This window comes from Hippocampus comes, unplaced genomic scaffold (assembly GCF_001891065.2).
Source record: "Hippocampus comes isolate QL1 unplaced genomic scaffold, H_comes_QL1_v1.1 scaffold41, whole genome shotgun sequence".
Lineage (NCBI taxonomy): Eukaryota > Metazoa > Chordata > Actinopteri > Syngnathiformes > Syngnathidae > Hippocampus > Hippocampus comes.
In genome coordinates, this window is record NW_017805153.1 from 2,067,900 (window position 1) to 2,087,720 (window position 19,821).

The window sequence follows — 19,821 nt, forward strand, 5'->3', positions numbered from 1 at the left end:
GCACATTGTGTCGTTCACCTTTTAGTGCTCATAGCTGCTGCACCGCACTTGCACTGCTCCATTTTTGGAACGGTTTGTAATCGTCTGTCTACTCCAAATAATGGTTAGTCATCAGTTGAAACCTTTGCATGGACTTTGATAGTCACATTGATCCGTTGTGATGAGTCGTCGTTACAACACATTTTGTAGATTTATCAGTGTGTAGTTTTTCAAACACGAGGACCTGTTCTTGTTGTCATTAAATATCATAATTAAGGCATGGTCTTGCCTGATGACAATTGTTAAATTTTGATTTCATTTGAGTCCTAATTTGAATGTCCGATTTCAGCACCTCTGTAGATACCCATCTCACACACACCTGATTTTTTTTGTCATTATAACCCACGCATTACTCACTAAGAATTTAAAGAAAACGCTACTCAGGTCTGCAGAATTTTAAAAAAAAAAGAGTATGACATTCTTTTGAGGGGGTTCTTCACACCAACCCACAAAGTTTCAAAGAAATTGAGTTGTATTTGCAACAACATTGAAATTAATAAACAGCAATTATTGGCATTGGCATTAACGGAAAGATACATCACAAAGATGTGATAAAATATGTAAACTAAAGAGACCAATAGGTGAGTAATTGAATCACACATGAGTCTGAAGCATCATTTTGTATTAGGGGCAAGACGAAAACTATCCATGCTGTCAACTGCAATTGAGTGTCAGTACGCTGCTGTCAAACATTTGCTGTATATTCAGGCTGTCTGATGAAGAATGTGAAACTATCATTTCTCTAATGTGCTATCAACCCCCTCATATCAAAGCCACCTGTAAAACCATGTTTCGTAGATTTTTCTTGCTCCTGAAAAAATATTCATTGGACTTATTAGCTTGTAAAAAGAGGGACAAAAGTGTTTGGTTCCCCTCCCCCCCCAACTTCTGAACTGCTTATTCTCGATATTGTTGCCGTCAAAATATCGTACAGTGAGTTTAACCTTTGATTCCAATCCCTGTTTTTATGTGAGAGTGACAGCTATAAATATATCCTTAGTACCCTTAGTTATTCTCGAGCCAAGCCATTCTTGGGCTCTGACACTATTGTCTTTACTCTAATCTGGCCACTCGAAGAGCTGAATCATGGTGGCATACCCTCAGCAACCAGTTGCTCCTTTCCGTCTGGGACAGCAGCTGCTGGCCAGCGCAAGGCTGGTACGGCGCAGTGATTTGGCGCTGGCGGATTCCTGGGGAGATGAGGTAGGCAGGGGCAGCTATATTTAGAGGGGTGGCTGGATTCAATTGCAGGGGCTTCACACTGCGACCCTTTTCTCACTGCTGCCCTTTCCAGTCAGGATTGAGTACCTAAAGGACCCGCGCTCGACGTCGCCATCCTTTCTCGACAAATCCACTCTGCTCATTCAACATTTCCCCACCATCATGGACCCTAATACCATGAAGGAGGAGCTGCGTCTTTTTCAGAGCACTCTGCTCCAGGATGGTTTGAAGGAGCTGCTGAACGAGAACAAGTTTGTCGATTGCACCTTGAAGGTTGGCGACCGCAGCCTCCCCTGCCATCGACTGATCATGGCCGCCTGTAGCCCTTACTTCAGGGAGATCTTCTTTACAGAAGATGGGAAGGAGGTGGAGAACACCAAAGAAGTGGTCCTGGAGGATGTCAATGCCTCAGTCCTGCACATGATCATTCAGTACCTTTACTCTGCAGAGATTGACCTCACAGACGACAATGTTCAGGATATCATCGCTGTTGCAAACAAATTCCAGATCCCTTCAGTTTTCACCGTTTGTGTCAACTACCTGCAGAAGAAGATCTCTGTGGGCAACTGCATGGCAATCTTCAGGATGGGCCTCGTGCTCAGCTGTCCCCGGCTTGCCATCGCCGCTCGCAACTTTATCGCTGACCACTTTGAGCTGCTGCATAAAGACGAGGACTTCCTCCGACTCGCAGCCCACGAGCTGTTCGCCATCATTGGTGGAGATTCGCTGAATGTGGAGAAGGAGGAGGTGGTGTTTGAATCAGTGATGGCCTGGGTTCGTCATGACAAGGATAAGCGTGCCAAGGTCCTGAAAGATGCTTTCAACTGCATCCGCTTCCGCCTGCTGCCCGAGAAGTACTTCAAAGAGAAAGTGGAGACTGATGAGATAATCAAGGCGGACCCAGAACTCCAGAAGACAATTCAGGTTATCAGAGAAGCCTTTAAGGGGAAACTTCCCGAGAAGCCCAAGAAAAAGGAAGGGGCGACGAAAGAAGGAAGCGAGGAGGAGGACAGCCCTTTCCCTGGCTTTTTGAACGACGATCGTAGACACGGTATGTACACACGGGACTTCATCCTGATGGTGAACGACTCTGCGGCGGTGGCCTACGACGTGAACGAGAACGAGTGCTTTCTGGCGGCCATGTCGGAGCAGGTGCCACACAACCATGTCAGCCTGACGTCACAGAAGAACCAGCTCTACATCATCGGGGGGCTGTTTGTGGATGAGGAAAACAAGGATGTTCCTTTGCAATGTTATTTCTACATGGTAAGTATCTTTTTCTAAGTAGTAGAAGGCTCTGTTTTTAAAGTTTAAATTTGCGCATTGCGTGTAGATTAGCAGATGGAATGTGTGTGTCATTTTAGCCAATGCACTGTGTTGGTTTGAATGCAGAGAGACATTCACATGAATTCAATTGTGTGTCTTTTCTTTCCATGCCTTAATGCAGATCAAGCCATGTAAACACGCAAAATGTCTCAAAAGTGTCTGTTTCTGCAAAGTTCACCTAGATATGTGTCTTTTCCTTCAGTTGGATCCTCTTGCCTCGGACTGGGTCGCCCTGCCACCCATGCCCTCTCCGAGATGCCTTTTCAGCATCGGCGAGAGTGACAACTTGCTGTTTGCTGTGGCTGGAAAAGACCTGCAGACTAATGAGTCACTGGACACTGTCATGTGCTATGACATCGAGTAAGTAGAATTGTTGTTTCCTCACTTTTGATCTCTGTTATAGTCCTTTTAAGGTACCGTATTTTCCGGCCTATAAGGTGCACCTAAAAGCATTCCATTTTCTCAAAAGCCGACAGTGCACCTTATCATCCGATGCGGTTTATATATGGATCGATATTCTGATTTCTTGGCCGTCGTATTTTAAATGTTTTGTAAAGCGCTTTGTTACAGCTACAGCGGTTGTGAAAGTTCTACATAAATAAAGCTGTATTGTATTGTATTCCCCATTGCATAGCTCCCTCTAGTGGATGCATAATACAACCGCAGCCACAATTGTAGCTTCTATTCTATGCGCCTTATAATGCAGTGCGCCTTATATATGAAAACCGTTTTAAAATAGGCCATTCATTGAAGGTGCGCCTTGTACTCCGAAGCTCCTATATTCCTCTTCCAGGAAGATGAGGTGGAGTGAGAGTAAGAAGCTTCCTCTCAAGATCCATGGACATGCTGTGGTGTCCCACAAGGGGCTGGTCTACTGCATTGGTGGCAAGACAGATGACAAGTGAGTCTAGTGTGTGTGTGTGAGAGAGACAGAGACACACACACACAATGATAGAGCAAATAAAAACCAAAAAAAAACAAGAAATCCACTGTCACGAGATAGAGCTGTTCATTAAACGTCATCCTACTCCTCATCATGCATCAGTATACTACATGTATAGTATTGTACTCATGGAATGTGAATAAATTTTGTGACAGTTTTTTGCAGGACTAAATTCAGTTGTCAGGCATCAGATAAACAGAGACTTGCATGACAAGGTTTTTTTTTTTTTAAGCCTCCGTATTAAACGCTCTCTCTGTATCTGCATTTTCAGCCATCAGTCAAGTACAGCAAGTGATGAGCAGGTGTCAGTCCCAGAGGAAAAATACATATACGCTGTATGTGTGAAGCAGCCATCGCAATGTGTCAGTGCAAATTTTGCTTGACAAGGAAGCTTCATGCATGCACAATAAATTCCTTCACCCCAAGAGAAACTCAGCAGCTGAAAAGATATATACGCGGTACTCAGAAAAAAAAAAATTGTGATATTTACTTGGATTAAAAATATAGTTGGGTTTCTTTCACTTAGAAATTCAAAGTAAATTTTACAAGGAGAATTTCTGAGTTGACTTGTATAGTATAAGTTTAAAAAAAAAATCAGCAAGTTAATTACTTGCTGGTGTCAGGCAAAATACTTCCAAGAGCAGTTTTTGGGATCTTCTTTGATACTAACACTAGGAGTGTCATGGCTCAGGTGATAGAATGGCTGTCTCCCAACCTGAAGGTCGGGGCTTTGTTCCTCAACCCTGACTGATGTAAAAAAAAAAAAATATATATATATATATATATATACTGTGCAAGTAAAATCTACTCAAAAACTGTCCTTGTGGAATTTACTTACTGTCCCCAAGTGAATAGCAGATATAAATAGTCAGTCTGGGAGAAACTGTTTGCTGACATAAAGAAAGACATAAAAACACAAAATTGCATTTAAAAAAGATATAAAGCATTACATATTTCTTATTTGAATTTTGACTGACAGAAATCGTGTGATTGACTCCATATGTGGAGCCCTTCATTCACAGTGTACTGTGAGTCAAACTGACAATAAGAACAAACTCTGCACCACTTGAGCCCAATGTAAGTGGACTGTAACTATAAAAGCTATTAATACATTATTGTCTCGACATTTTTACTTTGGTCCTCACTAAATTGTTTTGGATTTCTCCGCAGCACCCGCGCTACCTCTACACAAGGCACCCTGGAAGTCCGTCATGTAGTTTTTGCCCACCCCTGCGAATTGACAAATGATTAAGCAAAAAGAGCACCCACAAACCATATCACTTACCTTCATTTTTCCTTATTCTCTACAGCAAAGCTCTCGGCAAGATGTTTGTGTACAACCACAAGCAGTCGGAGTGGAGGGAGTTGGCAGCCATGAAGACACCCAGAGCAATGTTTGGGACCGTCATCTATGATGGCAAGATCATAGTGGCTGGTGGAGTGAATGAGGGAGGCCTCACTGCCTCCTGTGAAACCTACAACTTTGCGACAAACAAGTAGGTGCTACGTTTATCTACTGTATGTGTGTAATTTGTTTTCAGCTTGACCTTATCCTCTGGTTGATTCTCACCAGGTGGGAGCCTTTTGCAGAATTCCCCCAAGAGAGGAGCTCTGTCAACTTAGTGAGCACCGGTGGCTCCCTGTACGCTGTGGGTGGCTTCGCCATGATTGAAGTGGAGAACAAGGAGGTGGCTCCCACAGAGGTCACCGACGTCTGGCAGTAAGTCTTCATTTTTGGCAGCATGTTGCACGAGGTACGATTGGACCGAGCTGTGACAGATCTCACGTTCCTGCTTTAGGTATGAGAATGACAAGAAGCAGTGGAGCGGCATGCTGAGGGAGATGCGTTACGCGGCCGGTGCTTCCTGCGTGTCCATGCGCCTGAATGCAGCCAGGATGCCCAAACTGTAAACAGAGGCGCCTCCCGTTGACAGCATCCTTCCCATATCCACTTGCCTTCTCAACCCGGCCGGCTTTCTCTGAGCTGTCTCATTCTCTTCACATTCTGAAAGGCAAGCTGGCCTCAGACACCAAATTTACTCTACTCTGATGATTTGAATCTGCATCATCAAGGCACAGCCCCCTCTTCAAAGACTCATCATCAACCCCTCAGTTCCAAGGAAATGACTCTATCTCGAGCTCTGTTTGCAGCATTTTGTAAAATAAACATTTTTACACTGTTTGGGATTGTGTGAACTCCCAGACAACATACTGACAATTTAGACTTAAAAGAGAGAAGGAGCCTACTGCAGTTGAAGCTATTGGTAAGCCTCGCCTGATAGGAGTTAAATTTCGTTGCCATGCACGCATGAAATGATATTTACAGAATAATGGCACAGTTGCCGGCACCATACAAATTTAAATCGTTAAACAGGTGGGTTCTCCACAGCAACTCAGGCTGGGGCAATCAAATCCGAACCAAGCCTTGTTGCATGAACTGTTGAAGCCTTCTCGGATGAAAGGCCAAACTCAGACAACCCGAACCGTCCAGTTGCGATTGATTTCATGAGCTGAGAACGAAATGACCTGGATGATTGAGAACATTCACAAGCATGGACCAGTGAAGCAGTAAATGGAAGGGCGTGCGACGTACCTCCGTTGATATGTTATTAATGGGAAGACATCCCACCAGTCTCATTACCGATATATAGATGCATTCTCAGAGCATTTGCAATTTAACCAATGTGTTTTCAAATGCTTCATTTTACGTATAAAAAGTACAGCCTTCCACAGAAAAATAAAAAAGCAGCGTTGTGACATTAGGTAGTAAATCTTATGGCACAAATCTTAAGGTGTAACTGACCTTTCAAGAAAAAGAATTAAAGACACGTGTATAAATCGGAATCCAAAATATAACAAGAATAAAGTCCGAATTTTGTTTTCTATATTCTGTATTGACATAGCTGTGTTATGGAAAATCTTTTGTTTCCGTTGTTCACTCATCCACCAGAAACGATTTCAGCAAATAGTTCATGATGTTGCTCAATGACTGTACAGCAGATCGCAGGAGAGCGCCACCCTGTCATTGACTGTTGTGTTTAAATTCACGAGGGAATTGTGTTATGATGTCTGTCCATCCATTATCAGGACTGCTTTATCCTCATGAGGGTAACGGCCATCCTACAGCCTATCCCAGCTGACTTTGGGCAGCATGAGGGGTACACCATCAATTGGTTGCCAGCCAATTGCAGATGATATAACTTATACAGTATATATGCTGTTCCCATCCAGCTATTTGCAATAATTTTACTTTTTTTTTTTTTTTTTAATCCTAATGATTTAGCTCAGCGTGGCTAATGAGCTAAACATTCAGTTTAATCTGGATAGCATGTACAGTATGCATGCAATAATTGCTTCAAAAGTACAACAGGGTGATGATGCTGCAAACAAGGGTACAAACCACCTAGAAGACTTGGCAGCAATGTTATGTGATCCCAAAAGAATGGTGCCGGTCTGCATTAGTCCAGCAGGTAAACTGGAAGCTATTCTAACTGATTTTGGGTAAGAGGCGGTTACACTGGACTGGTTGCCAGGGTATGCACTACCATTTGCACTTAGATTCACACCTGGACAATTTAATGTCTTCAATGAACTTAACATGCATGTTTTGCGGAAGGAAGCCCGAGTACACCAAAAAAAAAAAAAAAAAACCCCAGAAAGCGCAGAGAGTGTCACGTTTTGCGAGGTAGTGCACGGAGGACCCCAGAAGGAGGAGCAGGGTGTACTGAACAAAATGTATTCACGAAAAACACTTGCAGGGTACACTGGAAAAAACTCAAATACTGAACAAAGTCCTGGAAATCACAAGAAAACAAAGTAGCAAAAGCCTATGACAGAAACAAAATATGACATGGGCACACAGATGCACGCACACAATGATCCAACAAAGACTGCCAGAACCCAGGGAACTAAATACAAGCAAAGTGACGAGACAACGAGAAACACCAGGACAAGACACAAAGGGTTGAGGGAGCTGATTGGTTCAACACAAGGGACACGGATGACGAGAACAGGTGGAGAAAAAACAGGTACATGAGGGAACAAAACCAAATGTAATCTAAACAAAAACCTAACAGGGAGACGAAGCAAATGCCCACACAGTAGGGCCCGAACCGAGATCTGAACCCATGGACCCTTTACTGTGAAGCAGATGCACGAACCACCCCCTTGTCATAACGGTCAATTTACAGTCGTCACAAAATGAAGTTGGAGGCTGATGGGCACAGGCCAAGATATCAATGCCCGAATAATGACAATGCGTCCTCGACAACAGTGGGATAGATGATGGGGAGTCGCAGCCACGGTGTTCTAGTATCAGGATGATGATGTTAGGCATGGATCTGCAACTTAAATGCTGGAGGGGGCCACAATTTTTGAGCAGTGTTATTGAGTGGGCCACAGAGCACCACACACTCTTCCTAACCAGATGTATGACAAAACTGTGATTTAAAGAAGGGAAAAATACGTGCAGATTTGCAAAATACATGCTCTTAATATTTTTCATTTTTGATAATACATTTTTCAATGCATGTATGAATGATCAACTATTTTTCTTCAGTGCAAAAGGCACTCTTGCATAACAATTACTACAGTATTCAACGACTGCAAGTATTCAATCTGCATATTTTTTTCACAAAAACATACTCACAAAATGTTTCTTTTTTTGAGGGACTACGTTTGCCCTGTATATCATTCCATCCATCCATCCATTCATCCATTTTCGGAACCGCTTTATCCTCAAAAGGGTCGCAGGGGGTGCTGGAGCCTATCCCAGTTGTGTTCGAGCAGTAGGCGGGGGACAGCCTGAACCGGTTGCAAGCCGATGGCAGGGCACACATAGACGAACAACCATCCGCCCTCACAATCATACCTAGGGACAATTTAGAGTGTTCCACTGACCTGCCATTTCGAATGTGGGAGGAAACCAGAGTACCCGGAGAAAACCCACGCAGGCCCGCGGAGAACATGCAAACTCCACACAGGGAGGCCGGAGCTGGAATTGAACCCTGTACCTCTGCACTGTGAGGTTGATGTGCTAACCGCTGGACCACCGGGCCGCCTATATCATTCCAAATCTGCAAAAAAATATTAGCTCTACGCACGTTGTAGCATCGGGCAGTATTTCTGCCATCTACTGGTGACTGCTGATAAAACTACTGTCAACCCCTGTATATTTATAGTTCGGGACCAGCGGATTTGGATATTTGTTTTTCTCTTTTCAATGTTTTTTAATATATTAGATTTCTCACGTTATTTTTTCACATTTTTTTTTAACCCTGTTTTCCGTTGAAAACATATCTTGAATCTTGATCAGTGTTTTTTCAAGATGTATTGGGGAGGGGGCAGGGAGTTCTGATAAAAATAATCGTAATAATCAAAAATATACATATTTTTAAAAATAATCATTATGTTGTCGCTGGCCACATGCAGCTGAATACATCGTTCACCGTAACATAATTTGATTTGTATTCCCAATGTAGTGCTTTCAATGAAACAGTCGCAATCTTCTTGCAGCTGTGGAGCAATTTTCCATGCTTGGCCGTGTGTTTTTGTATGTGGATAGCAGAAACCACATGGGCCAGGAAAAAGACGCTCAAGTACAAATTGATACCACAGGATGCTGTATATTTTTATTAACAGAATTTCCGCAAAGGAACAACCTTGATTGAGTCTCATTTGTGGAGGTCAGTGAGTAGGAGGCAAGAGAGACGACAGCCAAGTTTGTGCTTTGATTTTCTGACCTAGCCACAAAGTAAGCACAATAATTTAACGGTGAACACAGCACTAGAACATTACAGAGAAAATCCTTAAAGTCCATTTGTGGTTCTATGAATTTTCTAAAACTGCTGCACCGTTTTTTTGCAGACATACACTTCTAGCCAAATGTCTCAAACATTTGGCTTTGCTCATGAAAGTTAAATGCATTTTACAACTGCAGAGCCAAAAATAGCCATGAGAAACAACACATACAAAATGTTACAAACACATCAATCATAAATATTAAGACACCTTTTGGCCAGCCAACAAAGGACGATGGGAGGAGAAGAATTTGGCAGATTGACAGCAAAGGGGAGGAGAACGACAGTTAGCTTGGTCTATGCTATTTCCTCATCACCATTGCACCACCTGGCTGTTATAGTCCTCCGTCGTGGCAAGCACCTGCTCCTCCTCTTTCTCAGCTCCTCCTAATCTCAGCAACTGCGCCAGGTAGGTCCTGTGGAGACGCTGCTTCTCCTGCCGCCGCCGGAGACGCTCCCCTTGACGCTGCTTTTGGCGGTTGTACTGGTAGCGCTGCAGGAAAAGCTCCTTGGCGTACTCATAGAGCTCCACGTCGAGGGCGTTCAGCCCCTCGATGCGCCACTGCACTTTCTTGTTGATTCCCACGCTGGCGGCGCGCGTGCTATTGATTTGCGTGAAGGGCCGAATGAAACGCAGGTTGAAAGTCCGCTCAAATAAGTGTTGCGTCTTTCGCTGGTACTCGGTCAGACCGTAGAAGGCCATGTTACGCAGGTTGGCCTTGGCGCTGGCGAGCAGCACGCGGCCTCGTTCCAATTCGCTCATAGACGACATGTTGTAGCAGCCTACGAGGCTGAGGTCAGCCAACATGCGCACCTGGCGGTTGTTGGCGAGGTTGGAGGGACAATCCATGAAGTCTGCCAGGGTCACGCCGGTCCAGTCCTCGCCGCTGTAGCAGGCTGGAAGTTCGTCCTGAGTGGGTGGGCGGCCGTCACACATGTGCAGGGCGGTTTTCCAGGTGGCGCCGCGCTGTACATGCTTCCACTCACTGAGGAAGCGTGACACAGGGTCTCGTAGCATGGTAATATAGTAGAAATTCCTGCAGGGAAAGCAGAAAGTCGAAAAGATGAGGCGTGCGGCTTCCAGGCAACAGCTTTTTAATGAGGAAAGGCAGATAAAGTGTCTCCATGACGCTGTGTCACGACTGTTTGTTCTTCACCATTTCCTTAAGTGATTTTATTTCCGGCAATAAGCCCGGTGCCGGTTTGAAAAAGACTAGGTCAACTTTCAGTGTGCGTATCATGCTTGCAAGTCTCTCAGTGATGGCAGTGATATTCAGGAATGTTCTGTCAACATTCTTATGCATCAAAACTTAAGCAGAATACACACGAAAGAGCAAGGCCTTTGCTGACACCGATCCATTTTTCCAAGTGAAAGGAGATAAAGAATTCTTCTAAACACACCCCACACCACGGGATTATCAAACAATAATATTTTAGAGGCATCTCATAATCAGGCCTTTGTTGACTTTGGTTGGAATACAGGGGATTCTCAAATTGGTGCCCGATGATCAGTATATGTGTACCCTGCTTTAATTGTCTGCCACTATTTCATTAAAGTGGGGTCCACTCCTTGGGTTTTATTGTCATTCCCAGTGCGAGTCTATTGCATAGTGCAATCTAACTGGGCGAATGGATGGAGTTTTCTTTCATTTGGTATTTTTGTACTCGGACTGTCATGTTCCGTATTTGACAGTAGGTGGCAGGCATTCATTCTGCCGACTGCACACCTGTGGCGCATTTGTTCTGTGATCACACCTGCTATATCTAGGCGCTCCGGCTGTCGACTTATTGCCGGAGTATTGCTTGCCGTGCCGCTGCTGTTGCCCATGCTCGTAACCTTATTTGTACTCAATTGTTGTTCGCTACACTTTCGTCATCCCAGTGGGATTATCTATAACGCATAGTTTATCGAGTAAATTGTCTTATCTTTCCCTTGCCGTTTTTCGCAAGCGCTTTCTTTTTTCACGTTACATTATTTCCTGGTTCTCGTTTTGACCAGCGTTTTCTGTTTTCCTTTAGACGGTGTTTTTCGTTTGTAATAAATTTTATTTGTTAAGACGAAAACCTTGTCAGTGTCTGCTACTTCGGGGATCCACCTACTCTCGTTCGCTCTGTTGCGTACGAAGCAGTTCTTTATTCCTGCCTTGTACGCAACGTGACACGGACACAGGTAGGCTGGTTGCGCCACTGTGGGTGTGAACACAGCTGACTTACCTCCTAACCAATTCAAGCGGCTACGCTCATTACCTTTAAATACCGTACAGCAGAGGGGCATACAGTCTTTGACATTGTGGAAGCAGAAATAGACTCCAAAGGTGTTTGAGTGAATTTGGCAGTCCATCCAATCAGGAACTGTTGGCCGTGTGTAATGAGCCCAGCACCTCCACATCCAGCACCTTTACCTTCAAGATCATCTGTTACAGGACACATCGACAGCTGCTGCAAAAACTGGCTTCAAGAACCTAAGACTTTTTGCATAAACTGTCAGAAACCAGAGGTGAGTGAGTGAGTGCTTATACAGTGCATGCAACATGTATTTCTCAAGTGTTGCTCCTTTCAGGTTTTACTGCATTATAAGAGCTCTTTTGTATGAAGAAGTGCAGTAAGTGTCTCAGTTATTCAGTTTCTCTCTGTCGAGCGCAGCTGAACGAAGGACATTGCTTGTTTACCGAGGAGATGTCCTCTCACTTTTGGAGACACCGACACAAGCAACATGTCAAGGACCACCGTCAAAGTCGCCAGCGATGAAGAGAACAACATCTCAGGGTTCGGCTGCATTAGCGTGTCCCAATATTTTGAAAAAAAAATAAGGTCGCATTTATTTGGAATCGATACAAAAAAATAGAGATAACTGTCACGGTCGTATTTCATCACCAACAGATACATTTTAATTTTGTTTTAATATATTAATATTCATCCTACACTACTGATCAAATTGACTGTTATATTAGGGGTGTTCACACGGCAACATTTGCTCGGTGCTACACCGGTGCTACGCCAGTAGAGCGGTCACACGTACAAAGTTACACCGGTGTAGCCCCTGAAAACAGCTTACTCCGGAGCAAATTTAAAAACCACCTCAGGGAGGTGGTTTAAAAAGTTGCTCCGGAGCAAATGCTCGTTTGCGGGGCAGCACCGATGTAAAATGGTACATGTGAACGCTACAATTTGCTCCGGAGCAAATGCTCGTTTGCGGGGTGGGAGTAGCCTTGCTACGCATGGGAAGAGTTGATTACATACGGCGAGAATGCGTTGCTTTCGTGCTCTGTTGTACTTCCGTCATGTGTTTAATAACGACACAAGACATGGCTGGCAATAACAGTAGCAAGCGGCACCTTTGGGTTATACCATCTCAACTAGAACGGGGAGGAATAGTCCCCAAACGTCATCTTTCCTTTTGTAGGAGACTGGACTGTCTCGGAGTTGTTTGTGTAGTTTGTTCGAAGGAGAAGGACGTGCCTGTACAGCAGTTGCTTGAGTTGTGTATGTTTTAAAAAGAACCAACATGACAGCTCTTTGTTTTCTATCGTTTTGCACCGCTGCAGAAACTGCCGTGTGACCGCAAGTGGCGCTGCACCAGTGCTATGCCGGGGTTAACACGCTCAGCGGCTTTGTACGTGTGACCGCTCCACAAAATTTGCTCCGGTGTAAAATATATCGCAACAAAATTCAGTACATTGGTGCGGCACCGGAGCAAATGTGTGCCGTGTGAACACCTCCTGACCCCCAAAGGCAGTACAAGTTGCTGTAAACATGACATTAGTGGACATGGAAACCTTGCTTCAAATGTCCACAGTCATAGAGTGAAATGCATGAGTGCATGAGGGTATTGAGGACTAACGCAATGTCAAGAAATTGTGTTTCTATGAAGGTGGATAGCCTCCGCGGGTTGTTTGTCATTTCCTTCAGCTGATCACACAATCTACCTCCTCTAGAGTTCATCTCTGTAAAAGATGAACTCTGCAAGGCTATATCGTTTTTGAACCCAGCCGCCATTATTCCCTTGAGTTGAGTGATTACCAAAGCGCAGCACAGGTGAAGCAAGAAGTCGGCTCTCAGTATTTTTCCAAACAGCATACTTAAAAAGGAAATAGAAATCGTACACAAAGATTGGATGACCTTCTGGTTATCAGCGGCAGAAACCAAATGCGCATGTTTTTCCATGTCATCCTGTAGACTACCTCTTGTGAGTTTTCAGGCAACAGCAAAGCGAAGTACTTCAGATTCAGAGACTTTGTGAGAAAAATGCCCCTTTGAAAGCTTAATTAGTTCCTTTCCTGCACATGATGCGCTTAATTTCGCAGATACAAATCCTCAGTGTGGCCGCCATGTTCTCCACTTTAGTCATATGGGATAGAGGTTGGGTCACATGATGACGGTCGATAACAATTGATGGTTTCTGAGGTCTTGTGTTTTGTGTGCTTTTTCGTTTGCGGCACCATAACTGGCAGATAATAAAGATGACAAAAGAATTGCATGAATGTTTATTCTGACCGCTGCACATTCTGAACAGTCTCAGTCAGGGACATGTCGGCGGGCATGGGTACCTGGGCACCAAATATTTACGACCCTAATTAACTTTGTTATACAGTAGGGCCTTGAGATATTAGTGACACGACTTGTGAGTTTTTCTAGATACGAGCCGTCGTTCAGCCGATTTTTTTGAAACTTGAGATATGAGCACTATATGGTGGTGATTTCAGATCGAATTAGTAAATATTCAAAAAGATGCTTCATGCTGTTTATTGTCATTGTTTTACTGTTTTTCGTTGTTACAGAAAAAAAACACGTAATCAGATTACAGTTCTAGTTCTTAAAAATGGGAATTCATTTGAAGTATTACAATTTTAATGCAGTCAGAGCGATGCCAACGGCCTGGTTGTTTATTTGAACCCTGAGCGCAACAGGTGGATACAGTGTCATCACAGCTCTGTGCAGCCCCGCCTCCACTTGCGCTATCGTTGCTGAGAGATTATGGGTTGTCTCTCAAGGCGAGGCACGGTAATTGGCTGTGGCGTGTCCTTGAACCGCCAACCAGTTAAAAAGCAACATGAAGGAAAGGAGGATGTGGCGACCGGTATTCACTGTTTCTACTTTTTAGCCACATTGGTTAAAAGGTTTCCATGGCCCAGTGCCCACACTGCCTGGTACTAAGTAAAGGATTGAGTTATTTATGTCAACATTCAACAGTGGCAAAGAAAAGTGTGAGCAACAGACAGACATCGAAGGAGCTTTTATGCTCCTCTTCATTGAAACAAAAAGCTTCTATCACCATTTAAAAAATGATTTAGAGCAGTGGTGCCCAATACGTTGATCCCAATCGACCGGTAGCTCACGGACTGGTCTCAAGTCGATCGCAAGTGCTGTAGAGGGGATTTTTTGGTTTTTTTAAAAGCCAAAACATTTGTGTCTGTGTGCGTGTTACTTATATGACATACTGTGTACAGTTCTTTTTCTGAAACATTTATTTATTTTGTGCATGCAACACTTTGTTTTTTTCTTTTCAACCCCCCCACATTTTGCTGCTGTAGACTGCAAATTTCCCCAATGTGGGACAAATAAAGGTTATCTTATACTTGTGTGTTAGTTCACACTGCACCCTTTGCATCCTATCAGTCTCACTTTCACAAAACGTATTTAAAAAATAAACTAAAATAAAAAAGCAGGTTACCCTTAACCTCTGGTGGCACGCGACCTGCATCACCAGAAGTTGTTAGTGGTCAGCAGTCTGCAATTGCAGCTTGCAATCAGAGCTGTTGCGCTATATCTTTTATTGTTATTATCATTCTCATTCAGAGATTATTTCATGCACAAATCACCGAGGGCACTGGCAAAGAACAGGAATCTGGAGGGCCGAGAGAAACATTTTAAAACAGTACACGTGAGCTACGATAGTTAACACAGTGCAAAAGCGCGTCCCATGCCTCCGCGTCAGGTATCAACGAAGGTAGGCAGTCATTTCCTTTTCACAAACCCACAAACTCTTGTGCCTACTTTGTTTTTCTGTTTTATTCATCTTCGGGGCAGTTGTGGCTGTTGCTCATCATGGAATGCATGTGTAAGTGTGTGCGTATGCGCGCATGTGTGGTAACGGGACGATCGCAGGAGGTTGGTTGATCAAAAAGTAGATCTTCGGTCAGAAAGCTTGGGCACCCCTGATTTAGAGTATTTAATATTTGAAGCTTTATTTTATTCCTTATAAACTGTTTAATATTTCACAAGCCATTGGTGAAAGGTTTACACAATGCACACAGCTGCCTCCCTCTCACCATGTGGACAGCCTTTAAAAAAAAAAAAAAAAAACCTAAGGCAACTCACAGCAAAAGATCAATATTTGCCTTGTTAATTGGCTCATCATTGCCTCAAGGACACCAAGCTACCCACACTAAACCCTTGGCCTTAAACTCATTTAGCGTATCCTTTTGAAAAGTCCAATATGATGCTTCATGTAATCTTATGCAATTTATGATACACACTCTTGCTACGTGCCCGAATGGGAGAAGCAACTCGTCAAGGCAAGATGTAGATTACACCTAGCTCAGAGTGTTGATTACTTGCACAATTAAGAACAAATCCGTGCCAGATATGCTTGCACACGCTTCTCTCTGGAGTAGTATTATAGGCAAAAAGGAGACACACAAAAAACAAACAACAAAAACAAAAAAAAAAAAGCACCAAGTGCTCTCTCTGGTAACAAGGGAAACGAGTTAAAGATGCGGCTTGAAATGCTTAAAATGTGTATATTATGTTATCATGTCATTAACTTAACAAAACAATCATGGGGAGGACACACACAGAAAGGCCAGAGCCCAGATTCGAAGCCCCATCCTCAGCACTGTCATGAAAATGTGTTAACCGCACATTCACCAGGGATTGGTGAATATTCTTTACAGGATAGCTAAAACGTTCAAGAATAGTTGACTACTCAAACTAATGAGCCTGTTTTGTTTTGTTTTTAGGCCGGCACGGGCATTTGATTCTGGCTTATGACCTCAGCGTGCCTCATGGGACCTCACTCACTTCGGCGAGGAGTAAATAATTCCGGTAATCAGCGTGTGTTACTTACCATTGGCTTACAATTAAGAACAGATCTTACTTAGCATAAGAAAAACATGGGAAGAAAACAACGAGAAGTGCTTTGACTCATGTGGCAGGCAAACCAGCTCTAACTGTCGGATGAGTAGAAGCATTTGTGGCTAAAGCAAAACTGTGAATTTTTATTTTCCCGACCTGGATTTGACAGCTCTGGAAAAAAAAATATTGGTGAACAATACATTTGCATTCACTTGAGGCATCGTCACATTTTGACGATATCACGGCGCAGTGTTGTGGGTTTTTTGCATTTTGCAGAGGCTAACTTCTTTTTACAATACTGTGATGTGTGAGTTGCATCTGTGATGCAAATCACCATTGTGGGTTGTGTTTTGGTATCTTAATATCATTTTATAGTTGTGTGACATTTATAAAAAAAAAAAAAAAAAAAAAAAAAGTAATTCGCCTGTAGGGTTAATCAGGGGTTTATGATAGTTGTCGTAATCCTGGAAAAGAACTTTTCCAATGTAAAATGTTTTTGAATGCTCAAGAAATCTGAGATTGGAGTGGCCTTATGGCACAGGTGTCAGAGTCAAGGCCCAGGGCCCAGATCTGGCCCGCCACATCATTTTATGTGGCCCGCAAAAGCAAATCAAGCATGTCAAGTTGCATGATGTTTGCTAAAGTCTGAAGCAAAATTTGAAAATGTCATATGGAATCCACAAGAACAGTCATTATTCTTGATTTCTGATTTTAAAACTAGTTATTCATCAGTTTGTTGTGCGCTGTGTATGTAATATGTGGAGGGGATTAAACATTTATATGGTTTCCCAAAATTCATAACGGCCCTCCAACGGCAACCGTAACTACAATGTGGCCCGGGACAAAAATGAGTTTGACACCCCTGCCTTAAGGGGTTCCGTTGTACAGTGAGGATAGAGAACCTTAAGCAACGAATATTAAGGAACAACCACACAAACACACACTTTTTCAGTGAATAGCCCTCTTTCCACTTGGGAACCCAACCCGGGGATGCAGAATGAAGGGAGTGACACACTTCATTCTTGTCGTATACAAGGTGCTATTTTGGACCAGATGGAATAGCAAAAAGGCGAGGCTTCCAGAGAGCAGAGGGGTTGTCTGGGCATGTACACATACAGAATGAGTGTGATGCTATTGCTGTGGTGAAAACTAGGTGACTACATGAGGGACTGCAGTCAAGACAAGTACAACTGCACGATTTGGAAAAGTGGCAAGGTGTGTGTTTGCTTTCGCACACATTAAGGGGCATATTCTCCCTTGTGCTTGAATCACAAATGACGCGATGCCGCACACTTGTTTTGGCTGCGCCGATTCTCCCATCGACTTAAGTGTGCCACTTCTGCGCCTTCATGAAATGTACTCGCATGGATGGAGCGACCTTGAAATCAGGGCGTTCCCTGACAAATCTGGCAGTGTGCATTGTCCCAAAGATTTAAAGAGTCTTTTGACTTTCGTGTTCTGGAGTCTGTAGGACTAGCGCCTCTCAAAGGAAAAACATCATGTTGCGCATTTTGAGTCATTTCACAGCCACTGACAGCGAGCGAGTGACGACGCTCACCGCCGACTTGGCTGATATGTGCTGACGTGTGGCCAGGGGTTCGGGCACACCTGTCCTATATACTGTACGCTTAGCGACTATGTCCCTGCTACATTACAATGACGGCAGACCATCTACATTATGCCATCTAAGTTGGTGAAAAAAATGTATTCGCGCCAGCAGACTTTTTTCTTCACCTGTGAGGAGCATTTCCACGCGCTGATGGGACTTGGACTGTGCGTTGCTCAGCAACCTGGTCAACTCTCAATTTGCACCGTCTCGTCAGCATTCAGTTGAGCACAGTATTCTGATTAAACTGCTTCGATTGGATTTTTTTCACAAGTGAATGCAAAAACACATGCCCATTCAAAGTAACCTGCGGATGAGCCACACACGTCACTGGCAAGTTCATATCAAAATCATACTGTGACATATTTTCAAAATGCATCTCAAGGGAATCCACGTGTTGCGTGAATACGCCGCGGTCCAGATATTCTGGCTACCCTTCAACTTCACAGAATCACGTTTATTTTGGTTGTTGCACACGAAGTCCAAGATGGCGCCCGAGTAGGCAGCCGTCGGCAAGTGCTCTCATGAGCCTTGCTTTTTTTGTTGTTTTTCTGTTTGTTTTGTCACTTTGTGTTTGTTGTTACGTCGTGTAGACCTGATGTGGACTGTTTTCAGCATTTTTTGGCCACGACATTCATCAAGGGGGAGACTCTGTGCTTGGTGGTTGCGCCTTCTCGGCAGCACGTGTATGCCAGCACTGTTTTTGATTGGGAGGAATGTCGGCGCCATTTGACTGTCGTTGCTGGACAGCTCCGGGGCGCTTGTGTCTTGCGCCTGTAATGGGCAGCATTTTCACAGCCCCGCTTTGTTCAGCGGAAGGGTCGGTGCTGTTGGGCATTCTGCGGCTGGATGGATGCAAGGCTTGAGGAGCCGACAATGAGAAGAAAGGAGCGTTAGCGCAGAGCGCCGATGCGGATGTGGAACCGCGAGTCGCGGCTTGGGGTTGAAGCGGATTACGTGGGACAGGAGAAGTGAACTAATCTCTTTTTGTCAATGGACGCTACAGCTTCGTGTTTGCTTTCAAAACTTCGCTTGTAGCAGACATGTGCACATTTTCAGCATGACGTCTCTGATCCACTGGTAAAAGGACACTTTGATCCTCTCCTCTTTCATCTATAACTGCTTCAGCCAACAAAGTGTATGCAGGAAAGTGGTGAAGATCGGTGTTGTGTTGTGTTATTTTTGTTATTTTGACTTCAAGATGGCGCTGTGAGAGTGGCTGTCCTTTCCAGCAGCTCCTATATTTTGTTCTACTTCTTCCTTTCATAACTTTGCTGCTATGAATTGGGAATTTCTCCATTGCGAGACTAATAAAGGTTTTCTTATCTTATCATTTTTCCAGGTTTCCATGTTGGGTGTGTCAGAAGTCTGGACAGGAAAATCGCAGCACGATGAAAGTGCGCAAGAAAGGCGTGTAAGAAATTGACTTAAGCGCGTAGGGTTGAATATGCTCCTAGATGCATAACATTCAAGAAATCTATACTCATATCACCCTAGCTAGTGCAGCTTTAGAGTTTTAGTCTCAACCTTTGCTTCACTTCTTAATCTTGCATCCCTGTGAGGTCTCTGCCTCGATGTCCTTCAAGTCTATACAACAGCAATAGGAAGGAGAAATGGGAGGCTGTAGTCAGTAAAGGTCAGCCCAGCCTACGCGAATAAAGGAATTTCTGAAAGGCTGCTGGAATGAGGTGCATTTTGTGCTGCTGCTGCTTTATACCGTCGCTCATACCCGTCTAGTATATATATAATTGACATTATGGTATCATGGGAAAATATGTTACTTCCAAAGGTTTTTATATATATATATATATATA

The 19,821-nt window shown here is 43.8% G+C and overlaps 2 protein-coding genes across 2 annotated transcripts in view; one reads left to right on the forward strand and one right to left on the reverse strand.

The window, feature by feature from the left end:
- The first annotated feature begins 1,099 nt into the window (after window positions 1-1,099).
- Window positions 1,100-6,288, forward strand: LOC109514932 (kelch-like protein 41b). Its single transcript, XM_019868398.1, has 7 exons — window positions 1,100-1,242; window positions 1,338-2,526; window positions 2,789-2,946; window positions 3,380-3,487; window positions 4,840-5,025; window positions 5,103-5,249; window positions 5,329-6,288. The coding sequence occupies exons 1-7, from the start codon at window positions 1,238-1,240 to the stop codon at window positions 5,438-5,440; spliced, it is 1,905 nt and encodes a 634-aa protein (XP_019723957.1). The 5' UTR covers window positions 1,100-1,237; the 3' UTR covers window positions 5,441-6,288.
- A 2,849-nt stretch (window positions 6,289-9,137) lies between these two features.
- Window positions 9,138-19,821, reverse strand: part of LOC109514937 (heparan-sulfate 6-O-sulfotransferase 3-like) — a 14,985-nt gene continuing 4,301 nt past the window's right edge. Inside the window, exon 2 of the mRNA XM_019868404.1 lies at window positions 9,138-10,364. Coding sequence (XP_019723963.1) covers window positions 9,641-10,364 — 724 coding nt within the window. The 3' untranslated portion in view covers window positions 9,138-9,640. The remainder of the gene's footprint in view (window positions 10,365-19,821) is intronic.